The 18,338-nt window shown below is 34.3% G+C and overlaps 1 protein-coding gene across 3 annotated transcripts in view; it reads left to right on the forward strand.

Moving 5' to 3' along the window:
• The window catches only part of ZNF804B (zinc finger protein 804B), a 506,235-nt gene that overhangs the window by 399,992 nt on the left and 87,905 nt on the right, over positions 1–18,338 (forward strand). For all 3 annotated transcript variants that reach the window (XM_021063357.2, XM_084976954.1, XM_084976953.1), the window contains exon 2: positions 6,111–6,254. In XM_021063357.2, the coding sequence (XP_020919016.1) occupies positions 6,111–6,254 (144 nt within the window). The remainder of the gene's footprint in view (positions 1–6,110; positions 6,255–18,338) is intronic.

Below are 18,338 nucleotides of genomic sequence, written 5' to 3' on the forward strand. Positions count from 1 at the left end.
TGTAGCAGATATCCATATTTTTAATTAAATGAATTACTCTAGTCAGAATATTTGCCTCTTTGTATTTGCACCAGTTATATGCATGTTTATAAAATTATTGGTGTGAAAAACTACATTTTTCTCTTCTTGCACCCAAAATATTAATTATGAAAAGCAATTAATTACTACAGAAATCTTAGTGAACTGCAACATAAAATGCCCACTGGCAATGCCTAATGTTTAAAAATGACTCATTAAAATAACAATCATGTTCAATTTAGAATTCATTTTCAACTTTTTAATGAATCATTGAGAATTGTTAACAAGAAGCTTTGCTTTCTTTCAGAAATGTTATTATTTCTGTTAAATAAGCTTCTGAATCCTCTCTTCCAGGTAAACTTTTAGAAGGGAAATTTGTATAAATAGCAAATCAACGATAGAGTTACATAGCAAATGTTATGTCTAATGTGCTATTATGAATTTTATTCATTTTTAATTTTTTAAATTTACTGATACTGAGAATAGGTGCCCATTTTTACTCCTTTCAAATTAACTCCATATCTGTGAATATTTTAAAGGCTAGATAATTATTTCAGAGAGTAAATGACACCTTAATTTGCCTTTAAGGCAATTTGACCAGTAAAAGGATCTTGTCATTCAATGAAAAGGCAAGAAATTCTGAGCTTACAAGGTAGCTATTGCTATGTGTGATTTCCCCAGATATTCTTAACTAGTATGAACTAGGTAAACAGTACAGCAACTTATGATTAGTGTTTATATCTTCTCATGTTGTTTTCCCATGCTGGAAAAGGTAAAGACCTAGGAAGAAGCTGACCATTTCATTTGGAGAGGATAAGCAATGAGATCCTGCTGTATAGCCCAGGGAACTATATCTAATGACTTGTGATGGGACATGATGGAGAATAATGTGAGAAAAAGAATGTTATATATGCCTTGTATTAGGTTCCAGATATAAGTGATATCATATGAACCTTTTCACAGAAAAGAAAATCATGGAGTTGAAGAAGACACTTGTGGTTGCCAAGGGGGAGAAGGAGGGAGGTGGGTGGTTGGGGAGCTTGGGGTTAATAGATACAAACTGTTACCTTTGGAATGGATTAGCGATGAGCTCCTGCTGTGTAGCACTGGGAACTCTGTCTAGTCACTTATGAAGGAGCTTGATAATGTGCAAAAATAGAATGTGTTAATGTATGTGTAACTGGGTCACCATACTATACAGTAGAAAAAAAATTGTATTGGGGAAATAACTATTAATTAATTAATTAATAGAATAATCTGTTGATGCAAAAAAATGAATGTTTTATGTATATATAACTGGGTCACTTTGCTGTACAGCAGAAATTGACAGAACATTGTAAATCAACTATAATTAAAAAAAACTGAAAAAAGAAACCATTGATTTCAAGTTGCTTAACAAGAGATTCTGTTTTCTTTTCTTATTCTTTTTTCTTTTTCTTTTTTTTTTTTTTTTTTTTTTTTGGGCTGTGCCCGTGGGATGTGGAAGTTCCTAGCCAGGGATCAAACCAGTGCCACAGCCGCAACCCAAGCCACTACAGTAACAACACCAGATCCTTAAACCACTGCATCACAAGAGGACTGCAAATAAGAGATTCTTGACTGCATAAATGCTTAGTGATAGTTGGATGAATGTGTGGTTAGATGAATGGATGAATGATTGGGTAGATGGAAAAGCCTGATACAATGGAAATTGTGCCCCTGCTTTACCATTACTTGTTTTTATTCAAATCATGAAATTCCTAAACATCAGTTGCCTCTTCTGCTAATGGTATGATTAGAATATATGATACCTCCCCTACTAGGCTTTATTACCTTACTACCCTCCAACCTCTGACACATGCAACTGGACCAACTCTGTTCCATTCCCATGGATTGCCTACTTGAGAGTAGATTTACTTTTTGTTGAGTAATACTATGGACCAGTAGGTCATGGTGCTTGTACTATGAGACAACTCCAGTTTAATCTTGTTCTCTGTGATTCCTCTACCCAACCCAACTCTTGGCTTGTATTCTCTTCTGTCTGAGATTTCTACCCTCAGACCTCAGATTCCTCATTTCTGCTCCATAATCACATGCTCTTGGGTTTATGCTTTTACTTCCAGCTTTGAGGGACAGCCCGGATTGTGAACCAAATGTTTTGCTAATGACATTTATATCCCACTGGGCATTCTTCCTCTCTTAATAAGGGGCTAGGATATGCCCTAGGGAATATCATTAGTTCCTTGGAGGGAAGATAAATGGGTACATCAACACCATTCCCTGGCAAAAAAAAAAAAAAAAGAGAGAGAGACAAAAATGACTCTGTAAAATGTGAATGTTGACAGAAAATGATATATGATGGAAATGTTATACTCTTAACATTTTAACTTATAGTGCTCTTATAATTATAACATTTTCCTTAAGAGGCATGAAATATAATTAAAAGATGTTTTCGAAGAAAAAGATTTTTGATTAAAGTATACTTGATTTACAATGTTGTGCAAATTTCTGCTACACATCAAAGTGACCTAGTCATATATATATAATAGAGAGGGGATGTGTGTGTGTATGTGTATATTATATATATATAAAATGTGTATATTGCCTTCCATCATGTTCTATCCCAAGAGATTGGATATAGTTCTCTGTGCTGTACAGTAGGACCTCATTGTCTACCCGTCCTAAAAGTATAATTTGCATCTACTAATCCCAAATTCCCCATCCATCCCACCCCCTTGGCAACCACAAGTCTGTTCTTTATGTCTCTGTGTCTGTTTCTGTTTTGTAGATAGGTTCATTTGGGCCATATTTTTTTTTCTCTATACGGCTGCACCTGTAGCATATGGAAATTCCCAGGCCAGAGGTTGAAGTGGAGTTGCGCCTAGGGCCTACGTCATAGCAACAGCAACACCAGATCCAATCTGCTTGCGTGACCTATGCCACGCTTGTGGCAATGCCAGATCCTTAACCCACTGAACCACAATGGGAACTCCGACCTGTGCCTTATTTTATATTCCACATTTAGGTGATTTCCCATAGTATTTGTCTTTCTCTTTCTGACTTACTTCACTTAATATGAAAATATCTATTTGCATCCATGTTGCTGCAAATGACTTTATTTCATTCTTTTTATGACTGAGTAGTATTCCATTGTATATATGTACATCTTCTTAATCCATTCATCTGTTGATGGACCTTTAGGTTGTTTCCTTGTCTTGACTACTATAAAGAGTGTTACTATGAACATGCATGTGCATGTATCTTTTTGAATTGTAGTTTTGTCCAGATATATGCCCAGGAATGGTGTTGATGGATCATATGGTAGTTCTATATAAAAGATGTTTAAATACAGATGCCAAAATTAACCAGCGAAGTTTCACTCCTGACCATTGAACTATTGTCATAAAATCCTTCTCATAATCTGGAGTAATATGAAAATACATTTTAAACTACAGATTCACTGTATATCTAAGTTGCCACCCCCCCCTCCACTCCCAGTTAATGAAGTGAAGGCATTTTTTTTTTTTTGAGCACTGAGGCAGAGTTACTCAGTATCTAAGGCACATGCTCAGTTTTCCAAAGCTGTTGTTCCTGTGTCATTATAAAGTAAGGGGAACTATGCATAAACCGAAGTAGTCCTTTGTTCCAGTCCAATCCCTACGAGTATACTAAGAAAGAGCATCGAAAAATTCCTAATGAGAAAGATTTCTCCTGATTCTAAGCTTATTACTGCAAATGATTTGCTCTACCCCAGTGCTATAATGCTCCCTCAATTATCAAGTGACTACATTATCTTGGTTCTTTGAGCAATTGTGTTTTTTCTTGAAATTGGTGTCCATATTCTCCTTACTGGATACATCCTCTAGAGTAGCTTTTTTATGCCCCATTAGCCTACAATGTAACCAAACTTCTACCTCGCCTCTCTTAGGTAGGCAATCTAGATTTGCCTATTGGTCTAGTTTGCTATTTGTTAATATTTCTCATGTCTTTCCTCCTTTTTGCCATGCATATAAGACTCATATTTGGGTTCAAATCATTATGTTCCCATGTTTTAATCAATCACCCCATCATTTTACCCCATCATTTTACCCGACCCTGTGAAAATCTGCCTCAATTCCCTGTGCTTGCTTTCTTGTCTGAGCAGTGATGCCTCTATGATTTAGGTTTATGGCCTAATTTCCTTTAATAGAAGGTGAGTCATTTTGAAGAAACAAAGCTAAAACTCATTCTTTATTTTATTCATCCTTGTTCTCTCTACATATTTATTTGGTACCCTCTCTGTGCCAGTCATTCTTTTATTTAGGCACTGGGATCATAGAGAAGAACCTGCGTAATGGTAGAAGGCCTGAATATGTAAGCCACCATTATCCATTAACTTCTGTAATGCATAGGAAATAAGCACTTATTCTGGGCTAGACAATGCATTTGGTACTGTGGACATGGAAATGAATAAAACAGTTCCTGTCTTCATAAGATTTACAGAAGCAATAGACATGTAAACAGATTTTTTAATGTCATGTGGCATGTCTGCTAATAAAGTTAGGATAAAGTATGGGAGCAGGGATTGATATAAGATGACATGGATGAGGTAGGAAGGCACTGGTGTGGTATATTAAGGGGATTGGCCTTAAAGGGAGATGGTAAAACCCAGCTATTTATTAACAAGTAAGCTAGGCATAGGTTATTTGAATTCAAATCCTTTCTCCATTTGCTAACTCAATGTCCATAACTGTGTGATCTCTCTGAGTTCTGGCTCATGCATCTGTAAAATGTAGATTAAAATAGAATGTACTTTTTATAGGGGTGTTGTGAGGAATGCATGAGATAATTCACATACTTCACCTGATACCTGGCACATAGTTTATTCTCAGTAAACATTAGTCTCTATTATTCTATAGGCAATGAGAGAATTCAAGAGGATTTTAAGCAGGGGAATGATGTGGCCAAAGCTCTGAGCTGGAGCATAGTCAAATTTGTAAGCTTAATAATTTTGAAAACTATGTGATAAACTCACTGGCAATATCAAGCCAGAGTGGATGCTTGTGGAAGAAGGTTAAACTGGAGTTAGAGAATATGGATAAATAAATCTTTAACTATAGTGTGAATACAGTCACCCAGGGAGAATGTATGTAGAGGGCTTGAGTCAGTTGGCTGAAGATGGAATTGTATGGAATACAAAAACGTAATGGTAGCATCAAAAAAAAAAAAAAAAAAAAAAAAAGAAATGCGGAGTTCCCGTCGTGGCGCAGTGGTTAACAAATCCGACTAGGAACCATGAGGTTGCGGGTTCGGTCCCTGCCCTTGCTCAGTGGGTTAATGATCCGATGTTGCCGTGAGCTGTGGTGTAGGTTGCAGACGCGGCTCGGATCCTGCGTTGCTGTGGCTCTGGCGTAGGCCGGTGGCTACAGCTCCGATTGGACCCCTAGCCTGGGAATCTCCATATGCCACGGGAGCGGCCCAAGAAATAGCTAAAAAGACAAAAAAAATGCCTATGAAGGAGATGAAGTAGGAATGATCATGGATGTGTTTGGTAATTGGCAACATAGTGGAAGTGCTCTCTTCCTGGAAATGTCATGGAAAAGGCTTCCCAGAGGGGGCAAAGAGCTGGGTATTGGGAAAGGAATATGAGGACACCAATTTAACATGGTGGAAAAAGGCTTTATGTGAAGGGAGAATAGTAAGTTCCAACACTGATGATCTCAGGTAGGCTAGATACATGAAGCAGTAGGTAAATGATATAAAACAATACAAGCAATATCCCAATAAAACGTTGCAGTAGAGATGGGTCATTGGATAGGCAGAGGAAATGGAAGTGAGTCCTCCAGTTAGGCAAGTCAGCAGAACCACACCTGGAAATGTGTGGCAAGAAGAATGAATAATGACCACATGGCAGCTGAGGGCACCTTTGGGATAGTTCATTATGTGTTTATTGATAACTTAGGGCTAAGGCTGAGCTGAAAGTTATTTCCATAATGCTGTGAATTTCTGAAATATAATAAGCCTAACTGTATTCTTTTAGTCACAGTAAAATTAAATCCAAACTTAAGTAATAAGAGCTCTGGTTAGGTTATTAGAGAGAAATATAACCAACATTGTTTGCCTTTTTTTTTAAGGATTTTCCAGAAAAGGAGAAGTCCACAGCAAAGGCTCTGGAAGATGTAAAAGCAAACTTTTACTGTGAATTATGTGACAAGCAATACCACAAACACCAGGAGTTTGACAATCATATTAATTCTTATGATCATGCTCATAAGCAGGTAAGTCCGAGTGGGAAATATCCTTCATGTTCCTGGATTTATACCTTCAGAACACAATGTGTCCTCATCTGGGATGCTGAGATGAAACCATTTTGTATCTGATTTTTTCTTTAAGGTTGTATTTGCTATTTAAATACTTTTTCCTAGAAAGAATGTAAAACTGTAGGTTAACTTACAGATGATCTAATAATAGATTGACATTTATTTTAGAATTATATATATGGGGAAACTAGGACCCAGTAAAAATAGTGTAAGATTCAAAACCACCTAGCTAATTAGTAGCAGATCTAAAACACTGGACCGGTACCAGGACAGAATCTAGCATGGAGTTTTTTCAAGAGTTCCAAATTATGGGGAATACTGTCTTTGGGGAAAAGAAACCTCAGTAAAAGGTTTCATTTCCCTAAGAATACTGTCTTAGGAGAGTGAAAGTAGTTGCTTAATAAATGAACCATTGCACACAAACAACAAAAATATCAAAGGCACAATTGAGGGATAATGCAGGTATAAGCATATCACATCACATTTCTTTTTCATAAAAGGACATATATATATATACACACACACATATATAAATATAAATTTAATGCAGATATTATACATATAGATACTAAGATTCTCTATTGCCATCTTTCTATGAAATAGAAAGTTATTGTTCTCGTTTGTTAAATTTTATCCTTGTTGCAAGAGGTATGAAAATATTGGCCTTCTAGGAATCAGGAGTTTTAAATACCACTAAGAAAGATATTCCATGTGGCCAGAGGATTATTGCTAAGAGCTGAGAAGGTGCGGACTCCTAACATCTTGGTATATATGTATAAGCCTTGGATGGTCTAGACCTACAATATTCATTCAGAGTGAGAGCAATAAATATTTTTACTAACATCACTAATATTTATTGAGCACATATAAAAATTTACGGTTTTGGAAGAGGCAAGACAGTGTCTATCTTTAAAGATACAGCATGCATATATAATTGACTGAATGTGTCTTATAAGAGCAAAAACAGTAGGATGAATTATTTAGGACTGATTCCCAAATCTTAGTGCACATAATGATCACTTTGGAACCTGTTATCAATACAGTTTCCCAGATTCTCCTTTAGATAGTCTAATTCAATAGTTCTGATATGGGGCCTGGGAACTTTTAAAATGATACAAAATAGAAATTTTCAGACATATATAAATTATGAACTATGTGGCTGCCATCCAACTCCAAAACAGTCTTGTTTTATTTACAGTGCCATCACTCATTCTCCCACTCCTGCCACCACTGTGCATTATTTTGAAGCCAATTCCAGATATCATATCTTTTCATCTGAACGTTTTTCAAGATATATAATGATGCTTAAACAACAAGACCAGTATCATGCCTAAGGTTTAACAATAATTACGTGAAATCAGGGGTGTCTTCTTCATTTGTGTCGTAAGAAATTTATAAATTTGGGCTTGTGGAAATCAAGATCCAAAGATATCATACTTTTGGTTGACATAGCTTTGTTTCCTTTGCTACATATTTAAACTATAGATTTTGCACTACATCTTTAAACTTTAATCCTTGCAATTTATTTGTTGAAAACTGAAACACATTAAGGATTTTGCTGAACACAACCCAGTGTTGTCTTTTCACATTTTCTCTGTCTTCTGTATTTCCTTTAAACTGATTGTTACAAATAAAATCTGCTCAAATTCAGGTTCATATTTTTTTTTTTTAGCAAAAATATACTAGAGGGAGTATCGTGTGTTTCCATAAGGAGGTATATAATATCTAGTTTTTTCTTTCTTTTTAGAACTCAAAGTTTGAGCATTAGTTTAGGTACTACTATTTCTTTGTTCTGTCCACCATTAAGTACCCCGCAGACCTTTTTCCATTAATGGTTCTTGTACCTATAGATGGTCATTTGCTTAAATCCATTACTTTACTTTGAGGTATAAAATGACGATTCTAATTCTATCATCCTTTTGTCATTTATCAGACAGAATATATGTATGAAGATAAACTTCCCAGAATATATCTATAACTTCCCAAAACTATGACCCAAAGTAAATTTTATGTAGGAGTTCTTCAGGCTGAATATTAAGAAAAAAAAAAAAAAAGTCATTCTGGGGATTGAAAGAAGTAAGTGACCAGGAAAGTTCTCATGGGATAGCGACATTTGATGTATGCCTTAAATGTATATATAAATAAATGTGGAAAAAGAGGCTCAAGAGGGAATGGTATTCTTGAGAGTGGAAACACATGCAGCTAAGGTGATGAAATGAAGGAGCATATGGCCTCTTTTGCAAAATGTATGAGGTACTGAACTATGGGAGAGTGAATTCTCCACACTTGCTTTGCATTCCACAGCCTATCTTGCACTCTGGAATTCTGCTTTATCCACTTCCCTTTTTATCATTTTTCTCAATCTTATTTCCATTGGCTTTTCAGCATGTTGATCAAACAACCTTTCCTTGGACTCCATCTATTTGCCCATTTCTGTTTCTCTTTAGGCTTCCTAGCATTCTGACATTCCCAGGCCCGCCCCTGTTCAAACAGTGATTGGATTTCCACTATGTGCTGCTGTTTCATTTGTGAAAAATAAACATGTTTGATCTCTAACTTCAGGGAGCCTGTAATGTGATTGGGAAACCTATAACCTAATTGATCATTCTTTAAAATACATTGATTTAAATGTTGTAGAAATTGTATGTCTAGGATACTAAGAGGATAGCCAGAAATTATTTAAGAATGAAGACATGATAAATGAACTGGAATTCTCAAAGAATGAATTAGAATTTAACTGCGTTAACCTACCAGGAATGGTAGGTCCTTCATGGTAGAAAACCTGTATCAAGGCATAGAGTAGTTACAAAGCACGACCCCACTCAGAGAAGCTGCAAAAGATTCACTGTGATCACTAAAGTCACCATCAGTCTCTTAGGGAGCTCTTTAAGAATCCTTTAAACCATCTCATTCCTCATATTCTTCTCTTATAGTAGACCTTGTTCTCATTCTTCATATTGTATTCTCTTTTCACCATTCAAATTTAATCTTACTCTATTTGCTAGGTCCCTCTAACCGGATTCCTTGCCTCAGTATTTTCCCTGTCCCACGCCAGCCTATCCATTTATAGCCAGAGTAATCTTCCCAAACTACCACGTTTATACTAACACCCGCCTCCTTGGAAATCTTCAATGGCTGACTTTTTAAAAAGTCTAAATGACTTTGTCATTTAAAATGTTCACAGTTTGCCTCTGGCATCCATTTCCATATTTTCTCCTGCAAACCCATAATTTCCCTACAGTTTCTTAAAAGATGCATTATGCTTTTCCACCTGTTCATATTGGCTCATAATCTTCCTCTGTCTGGGATTTCTATCCCCCCACCTTGTGGCTATATTAAAACATACTTCAGTAGATTTAATGCATAGACTGACAACTTATATCTGGATATGAAAAAAAGCTGTGATCTCCTGGTAAACTGATTTAAGGTCATTTTCTAAATTCCTTGTGATCGACTCAGGAATATTATGCAGACTTTTGTCATTCTGCCCACTTGGAGAAACACTGGAATAATTAAATTTGCTAGAGACCTTGTAAGACTGCTTTCTTGGATAAATGTTGAAATACTTCCATCTAAAGATTTATTTTTTTCCCAAAATACTTTGAAAATTACTTGATTTTTAAATAAAGCCGAATTTACAGTGTTTTTTTTTTTTTTCTTTAAGTGAAACTGAATTTTAGGTACAAATAAAGGAAGTTTGCACTAAAGTAAAATATGCAAAAATCTTTTTTTTTCCTTCTTTTCAAATTCCAAAGCTAAATAATGTCAGTTTGGTTCTTGCTTCAGTAAGGGCTCTTCTTGATTGTGATGCTGATTATAATGATGAAGTTGAGATTTGGATGAATGTCTTTTCTGGTCTGAGTAAGATGAACATTTGCCTTAATTTTGTTCTCCATGTAGATTCAGAGGAAATATCTGGTCTCTTCCGTTGAATTTTCAACAATGTGGTCTTTCGGTACACTTCGAAGTAAATCCAAATCACATGGAATTAATTCTATTACTTATTAATAGAATAGCTTAGAACTAGTAACAGGATAATCTGAATTATCCTCTTTACCTTCCTTCTCTCGTTTATAATTACTCAGAATCCTTCAGTTTAATAAGAGATTTCTAAAGTTTTTGTGTTGCCTTGTATTTAAATAGCAGTACTAGGTGTTTAATTTATTCTACTGCAAAAGTTATATTATTCACAGATTTATTGTAACTCTAGAGAAATAAATTAACATGCAGATTTACAGAGTAGAATAATCTGGGATTCATAGTTTTAAAATAATTCCATTGGATGTTTAGTAATGTTTTCTATAATTTAATAAAAATTGAGATTTATTTCTTATGGCAAAAGCCTATCAGTAACAAAGCTAAATTTTTTTTTTCTATTTCTTCAACAGGGAAAAAAAATGAAATTCTAGTTTTCACAACTACATGCCATACGTAACTCATGTTTTTGGAAATAACTCAATCGTTTAAGCTCTTGCCCTGAATGTTTTTAAAATTCTGTGTAAAGGTTGAACATTACTACAAAGGAAATTTGAATGTGTATACAAGTAACAATCACTTGGAAAAAGAGAGTACTGTAAAAATTAATATAGCTAACATGTCAGTAACAATTAATTCCTTCTGAGCCTACTGAGTCATAATCCCTTTCTCAAGACTATTGGCTGCAAATGCATAATACTGAAACAAATAGTATACATCCTCATAGCACAAGTCTCTCTTGCCCCAGAGACATTCTGGCTTATCTCAATTAAGAAAAACAAACGAACCAGATCCCTATACAATTAACCCATAAAAATACCTTCAATAATAAAAATAAATCTACTTTTACATCCTCCACATGTGACACTTAATCCTCCTAATCTTCTTTTGCTTCACAATAGGATTTATTTTCACTCAGGAGGAGCTGTTCAGTCTCAAGCCTGGATTTGAACTCCACCCAATATATATAAAATGATTTTTATTTTTTTTCCCATTATAGCTGGTTTACAGTGTTCTGTCAATTTTCTACTGTACAGCATGGTTACCCAGTTACACATACATGTATACATTCTTTTTTCTCACATTATCACGCTCCATCATAAGGGACCAGACATAGTTCACAGTGCTACACAGCAGGATCTCAGTGCTAATCCATTCCAAAGGCAATATTCTGCATCTGTTAACCCCAAGTACCCCATCCATCCCACTCCCTCCACCTCCCCCTTGGCAACCACAAGTCTATTCTCCAAGTCCATGATTTTCTTTTCTGTGGAAAGGTTCATTTGTTCCCTATATTAGATTCCAGTTATAAGTGATTTCATATGGTATTTGTCTTTCTCTTTCTGACTTACTTCACTCAGTATGAGTCTCTAGATCCATCCATGTTGCTGCAAATGACATTCCCAGAATTGCCAAAGCAATTCTGAGGAACAAAAACCAAGCAGGAGAAATAACTCTCCCAGACTTCAGGCAATATTACAAAGCCACAGTCATCAAGACAGTGTGGTACTGGTACCAAAACAGACATACAGACCAATGGAACAGAATAGAGAACCCAGAAATAAACCCAGACACCTGTGGTCAGTTAATCTTTGACAAAGGAGTCGAGAACATAAAATGGGACAGTCTTTTCAGCAAGTATTTCTGGGAAACCTGGACAGCTGCATGCAAATCAATGAAACTAGAACACACCCTCACACCACACACAAAAATTAACTCAAAATGGCTTAAAGATTTAAATATAATCAAGATACCATCAAACTCCTGGAAGGGAACATAGTCAAAACATTCTCTGATATCAACCTTACAAATATTTTCTCAGGTCAATCTCCCAAAGCAACAGAAATAAAAGCAAAAATAAACCACTGGGACCTAATTAAATTGACAAGCTTTTGCACAGCAAAGGAAACCAAAAACAAAACAAAAAGACAACTTACAGAATTGGAGAAAATAGTTTCAAGTGATGCAGCTGACAAGGGCTTAATCTCTAAAATATGCAAACAACTTATACAACTCAACAGCAAAAAAGCCAACAACCCAATTGAAAAAAATGGGCAAAAGACCTGAATAGACATTTCTCCAAGGAAGATATACAGATGGCCCAACAAGCACATGAAATAATTCTCAACATGACTGATTATTAGAGAAATGCAATTCATTCTTAAAATATTGTTCTTAATCTTCCCTGTATCTACTTGCTCAGGATAAAATAAACAAAACAGAAGCATTTTTGTCATCTTGACTCCAAGAGGAAAAGACTCTTAAAGCTGCTGAATGAATTCTACCCAGTTACTTTTGCTTGGTTCCTAGAATTTGATTTATATTTTCTCCAAATACTACTCAATGATACATTTCAGCATCATATGTTTAAGCTACTAATCCTCTTAATATGGCACCAAAATTTAAAAGTATATTTGATTGGTAGGATTGGCAAGATTGAAGAAGAAATATAGACTAGAGTGTCTGGAATGACCACTCTCAGAACCATAAATGTTGGTAAAATAGAATAATATTTATTTCCTGCTGTATTTTGCATTCTATAGCTCCAGATTTCTTGCAGGTTTTATAGTTATATCCCTCCTCCTCACCAGGAATTACCCACCAGTAATTTCAACCTCTAATAGCAAAAAGTACAAAAGAACCAAAACTGATCTTAGCTTCCAAATCATAATTTACCTCTTCTAAAATACTGCTTTCACCTGGCAGGATCTTTGATATCAAAGTTAGCTTCAAATTGAAAAATAAACTTGAAAACTATGTTCTGGCTCTTTCTGATTTTCAGATATCCCAAGCACTTTCCTGCTTTAGTGCATTAGCCATATCTCTTTCTTCCAGAGATATTTTTTCAGATGACTTTCAACTTTCTAGTTCTTCTTTACATTTGTCCTGTCTGAGCTCAATGTTACCACTTCTGCAGGATATTTTCTTTGCACTCAAACTCAAGTAATCAGTTGTCAGTTCTCTAAATCCTAATATCCTGTTGGTACTATCAGTGATGGTTGGAGTTGACTTGTACAGGCTCTCCAGAGCCAATTGTTTATATTCAAGAATTCTTTGAGTTGGTTCCTAAACCATTGATACCTTGAAATCAGCATGGTGGGAGAGTCACAAATATCAGAGCCTTATATGTTTCATTGATTTTTCCATAGGGCTGATATACCAGCACACAATTACTTAATACTGTTTTAAAAAAAAGGAATTTATTTTTTGAATTTTTTGCCCCTCACCCTCTTCCCTGCCATTAACTCCACAGAAAGAGGAGTAGGGCTTTGTTGACTCTCTTGGTCATGTATCCCAGAATTCCTAGAACTTAGAGCAAGGTCTAGCACATAGTAATGTCTTAATAAATATTTTTTAAAATGAATAGCCGAATAGGTGAGCTTCTAGAATTGATCATGCTACTAAGTCCTACATTAATATATTCACTCTATTGATTTATCACTTTTTTATTTCATAAGTTTTGTTTAGAAATAATTGACACATATCACTATATAAGGTTCATATATGCAGAATGATGATTTGATTTACATATATTGTGAAATGATTACCACAGTATATTCAAGCTAACATCCATCATCTCATCCAGATACAATAAAAAGAAAGAGAAAAGAAAATTTTCTCCTTGTGGTGAGAACTCTTAGAGTCCATTCTCTTAAATTCTCCCATATATCATACAGCAGTGTTAACTATAGTTATCATGTTGTACATTTTATCTCTAGTATTTATTTAGCTTATAACTGGTGATTCGTGTCTTTTGACCACCTTCCTCCAAATTCTCACCCCCACCCTCCATAACCACAAATCTGATCTGATCTCTTTTTCTGTGAGTTTTTGTATGTGTATTTTTAGATTCCACATATAAGTGAAATCACACAATATCTGTCTTTCTCTGTCTAACTTATTTCACTTAGAATAATGCCTTCAAGTTCTACTCATGTTTCCACAAATGGTAGAGTCCCTCATTTTTAATGGCTGAATAATATTCCATTGTATGTATACATACCACAACTTCTTTATCCATTCATCCATCAATGGATATTTAAGTTGTATCCATGTCTTAGCTATTGTAAATAATGCTCCTATGAATGTTGGAAGTGCAGATATCTTTTCAAGTTAACGTTTTTGTTTCATTTGGGCATATTCTCAGAAGTAGAATTGCGGGATCACGTAGTGGTTCTCTTTTAATTTTTTGAGGATCCTCTGTCCAATCCCACCAACAGTGCACATTATTAATTTATTTTGAATCAATTTTTGTGAGTGGTATAAAACAGGCATCTAGTTTAATTCTTTTACATGTGAATATTCAGTTATCCTAGTACCATTTATTGAAAAGACTGTCTTTTCTCCATTGAATATGCTTGGCTCCCTCATCAAATATTAGTTGACCATATGTGCTTGGGCTTATTTATATCTGGGCTCTTAATTCTTTGTTCTTGTTCTGTGCATTTATTTTTGTCAGCACCCCACTGTTTTTATAGTAATCGAATTATAGTAATATAATATAGGTTGAAATCAGTGTGTTATCTTTCTGTCCTTTTGTCTCAGAACTTCTTGGATGACTTTTGGTCTTTAGTAGTTCCATATAAATTTTAAGAATGCTTTTTTCTGCTTCTGTAAAAAATGCTGTTGGAATAGGGATTGCATCAAATCTATAAATATATTTTTGTATTATTGGCATTTTAACATTAATACTTCTAATCTGTGAACTTTGGATACCTTTCCATTTATTCATCTTCTTAGATTTCTTTCATCAATGTCTTGTAGTTTTTAAGAGAGATTTCACTGCATTGGTTAAATTTATTTCTAAGCAGTTTGTAGTTTTCGATGCTGTTGTGAATGCAATTGGTTTATTTCTTTTTCATAAAATCTGTTGTTAGTGTATAGACAGGCTACTGTTTTTTGTTTGTTGATTTTATATCCTACAACTTTACTGAAATTCATTTATTAGATCTAATAGTTTTTTGGTTGAGTCTTTAGGGTTTTCACTCTAAAATTATGTCCTCTCCAAGTAGAGACAGTTTCACTCCTTCCTTTATAACTCTGATATCTGTTACTTCGTTTTCATCTGTCTCATTTATTTCTGCACTAATATTTATTATTCCATTTCTTCTTCTAAAATGGTGGGCTCAGTTTAGGATATTTACTTGGAGTTTTTCTTGCTTATGAACATAGGTGTCTATTGCTATAAACTTCCCTCTTAGAATTGCTTTTGCTGCATCCCATAAATTCTGATATGTTGTGTTTTCATTTTTGTTTGTCTCAGGAAAGTTTTTTACTTCTCCTTTAATGTATTCTTTGATTCATTGATTTTTCAGAACAATTTCACATGTTCATGAATTTTCCAGTTTTTCTTTTGTTACTGACTTCTGTTTTCAGGCCATCATGGTCAGAGAAGATATTTGCCATGATTTCAATCTTCTTGAATTTTCTAAGAATTATTTTGTGGCCCAATGCGTGGTCCACACTAAAAAATGTTCTGTGTGCATTTGTGAAGAATGTATTATGCTGTTGTTGAATAATATATTATGTATATATCTCTTAGGTCTATTTGGTATATAATATTGTTCAAAGTGAATCTCTTATAAGAAACAGATCATTGGAAATTGTTTTTTTATCATTTTCTTTCCCTTTCTTTCTTTCTTTCCTTCTCTTCCTTTCTTTCTTCCTTTCTTTTTTTCGTCCTTTCTTTCTTCTACCATTCAGACATTGTATGTCATCTGATTGGAGAATTTTATCCATTTTTCTTTAAACTAGTTATTGATAGGTAAAGATTTATTATTGTTTTTTTGTTAATTGTAGCCTTTTTTTTTTTTAGACTAATTGTTCCTTGTTTCTTATCCTGCTGTCTTTATCATGTTTAAATGTCTTTTGGTATTAGTATGTTTTGACATAGCAACTTAACTTCAGTAGCATTTCTAGAGTTTATACTTTTGCTTCTCCTCATCCTCACGTTTTAATTGCTGTTACAATTTACAAATTTTTATATCGTGTAACTAATAAAAGATTATTTTAGTTATGATTATTTTTACTATGTTTATTTTTTCAACTTTTAAAGAAGAGTTATAATTGAATTATGTGCCACCATTACCAAATTCTGAATTCTAACTTTGACTATATAATTACCATTACTAGTGTGTTTTATGTGAGCTCTTGATGTTTTTATGATATTAATTATCTATTTTACTCAAATATTTTGCTTTAGCATTTCTTATAAGGCAGGTCTAGTGGTAATGAATTTACTCAGCTTTTGTTTGTTTGGGAAAGTTTTTATCCCTCCTTCATCTCTGAAGGACAGCTTCACTAGATATATTATTCTTGGTTGCTAGGTTTTTTTTCTTTTGATATTCTAAATATATCATCCCTTTTTCTCCTGGCTTGAAATGTTTCTTTTAAGAAATCTGCCAATAAACCTATGTGGAATACGCTAGTATGTAACTTTTCTCTTATTGATGCTTTTCAAAGTCTTTCCTTGTATTTGACTTTTAACAATTTAATTATAATATTTGGGTCCAACCTATGAGGGGTACTTAGGCCTCATGGATTTGGATTTCTATTTGTCTCTCCAGGTTTGGGAAATTTTCAACCATAATTACTTTAAATACGCTTTCAGTCTTTTTTTCTTTTTTCCTCTCCCTTCTCTTTCTAGAATTCCCATAATGTGAATATTGTTTCTTTTCATTGTGTTTCTAAAGTCTTGGAGGCTTTTTAACTCCTTGTTTCCCTTCTTTTCCCTGGGTAACTTCTAATGTCCTACCCTCAGGTCACTGAATCATGATCATGATCAAGTCTGCTTTTGAAACTATATTGAATTCTTCAATACAGTTATATTTTTCAACTCTAGGATTTCTTTCTCTTTTATTTTTTGATGGTTTTTATTACTTTGTCAAAATTCTCACTTTGTTCCTTTATTGATTTTCTAATTTCATTTAGTTTTCTGTCTGTGTGTTCTTACAGTTCACTAAATTTCCTTAAGAGGATTATCTAGATTCTTTATCTGATAGTTCATAAATTTTTAAGCTCAGTTATTAGAGCTTTATCAGTTTTTTTTTTGGTGACGCAAAAAATATGCAAGTGTTTCATAGGCAAATTTTTTATTAAAGGGCATTAATAAATAAATTTATTAAACAAAGTAACATACTATGTTCATAAATGAGAAGACAAATCATAAAATTATCAAATTATAATTTTAATGAAATTTTCTTTTCTTTTGTTTCCTTTTTTTGTTTGTTTGTTTTCATTTGTTTTTCAGGGCTGCAGGTGCAGCATATAGATATTCCCAGGTTAGGGGTCAAATTGAAGCTATAGCTGCTGGCCTATGCCATAGCCACAGCAATGCAGGATCTGAGCCATGTCTGCAACTACACCACAGCTCATGGCAATGCTGGTTCATTACCACTGAGCCATGACAGGAACTCCAATTTTAATGTAATTCTAATGAAAATATCTATATGATTTTTCATGGATCTTAATAAAAGCAGATTATATAATCTATATAGTAGAGCTAATGTCCAAGAACAAATAAGTCAGTTTTGAAAGAGAATGATGAGGATGAAAAGAAAAAACTTATTTACCAAAAATCTAATATTTGTACTGTAGTGATAGTAATGAATGCAGTGCAATATTGGCACAAGGATAAACAAAGGTCAATGGAGCCAAACAGAGAACCTGAAACAGTCCCATTCACACATGAGAATGTGACATGTAACAGACAAAATTTACAAAACAGTGGATTATGTATTAATGTTGTTGATAGGACAGCTTGTTACACACTAAATTAGCTCTTCACTCTGCACCATACATAAAAGTCTATTCCAGGTGGTCTAAAGGCCTAACAGTGAAAATATAGGAGAATCTGCTTATGATTTGAGTGTAAGGAATATTTTCATAACAACATACAAAATAACCTCCATAAATCACAAAAATAGAGATTAATAAATTCAACTACCTTAAAAGTTAACAATGTTATTTTTGTTTGTTTGTGATCCAGAATTCCTTGCACTGGTATCTGCACAACTGAGTAATGAGTTTCCTCCTCCAGACTTTGAAGGTTTGCTTTGGCAGAGACAG

This window comes from Sus scrofa, chromosome 9 (genome assembly GCF_054392235.1).
Source record: "Sus scrofa isolate SSC_HxYL_T2T_F1_AM1 chromosome 9, Sscrofa_HxYL_maternal_Yorkshire_Landrace_v2.0, whole genome shotgun sequence".
Lineage (NCBI taxonomy): Eukaryota > Metazoa > Chordata > Mammalia > Artiodactyla > Suidae > Sus > Sus scrofa.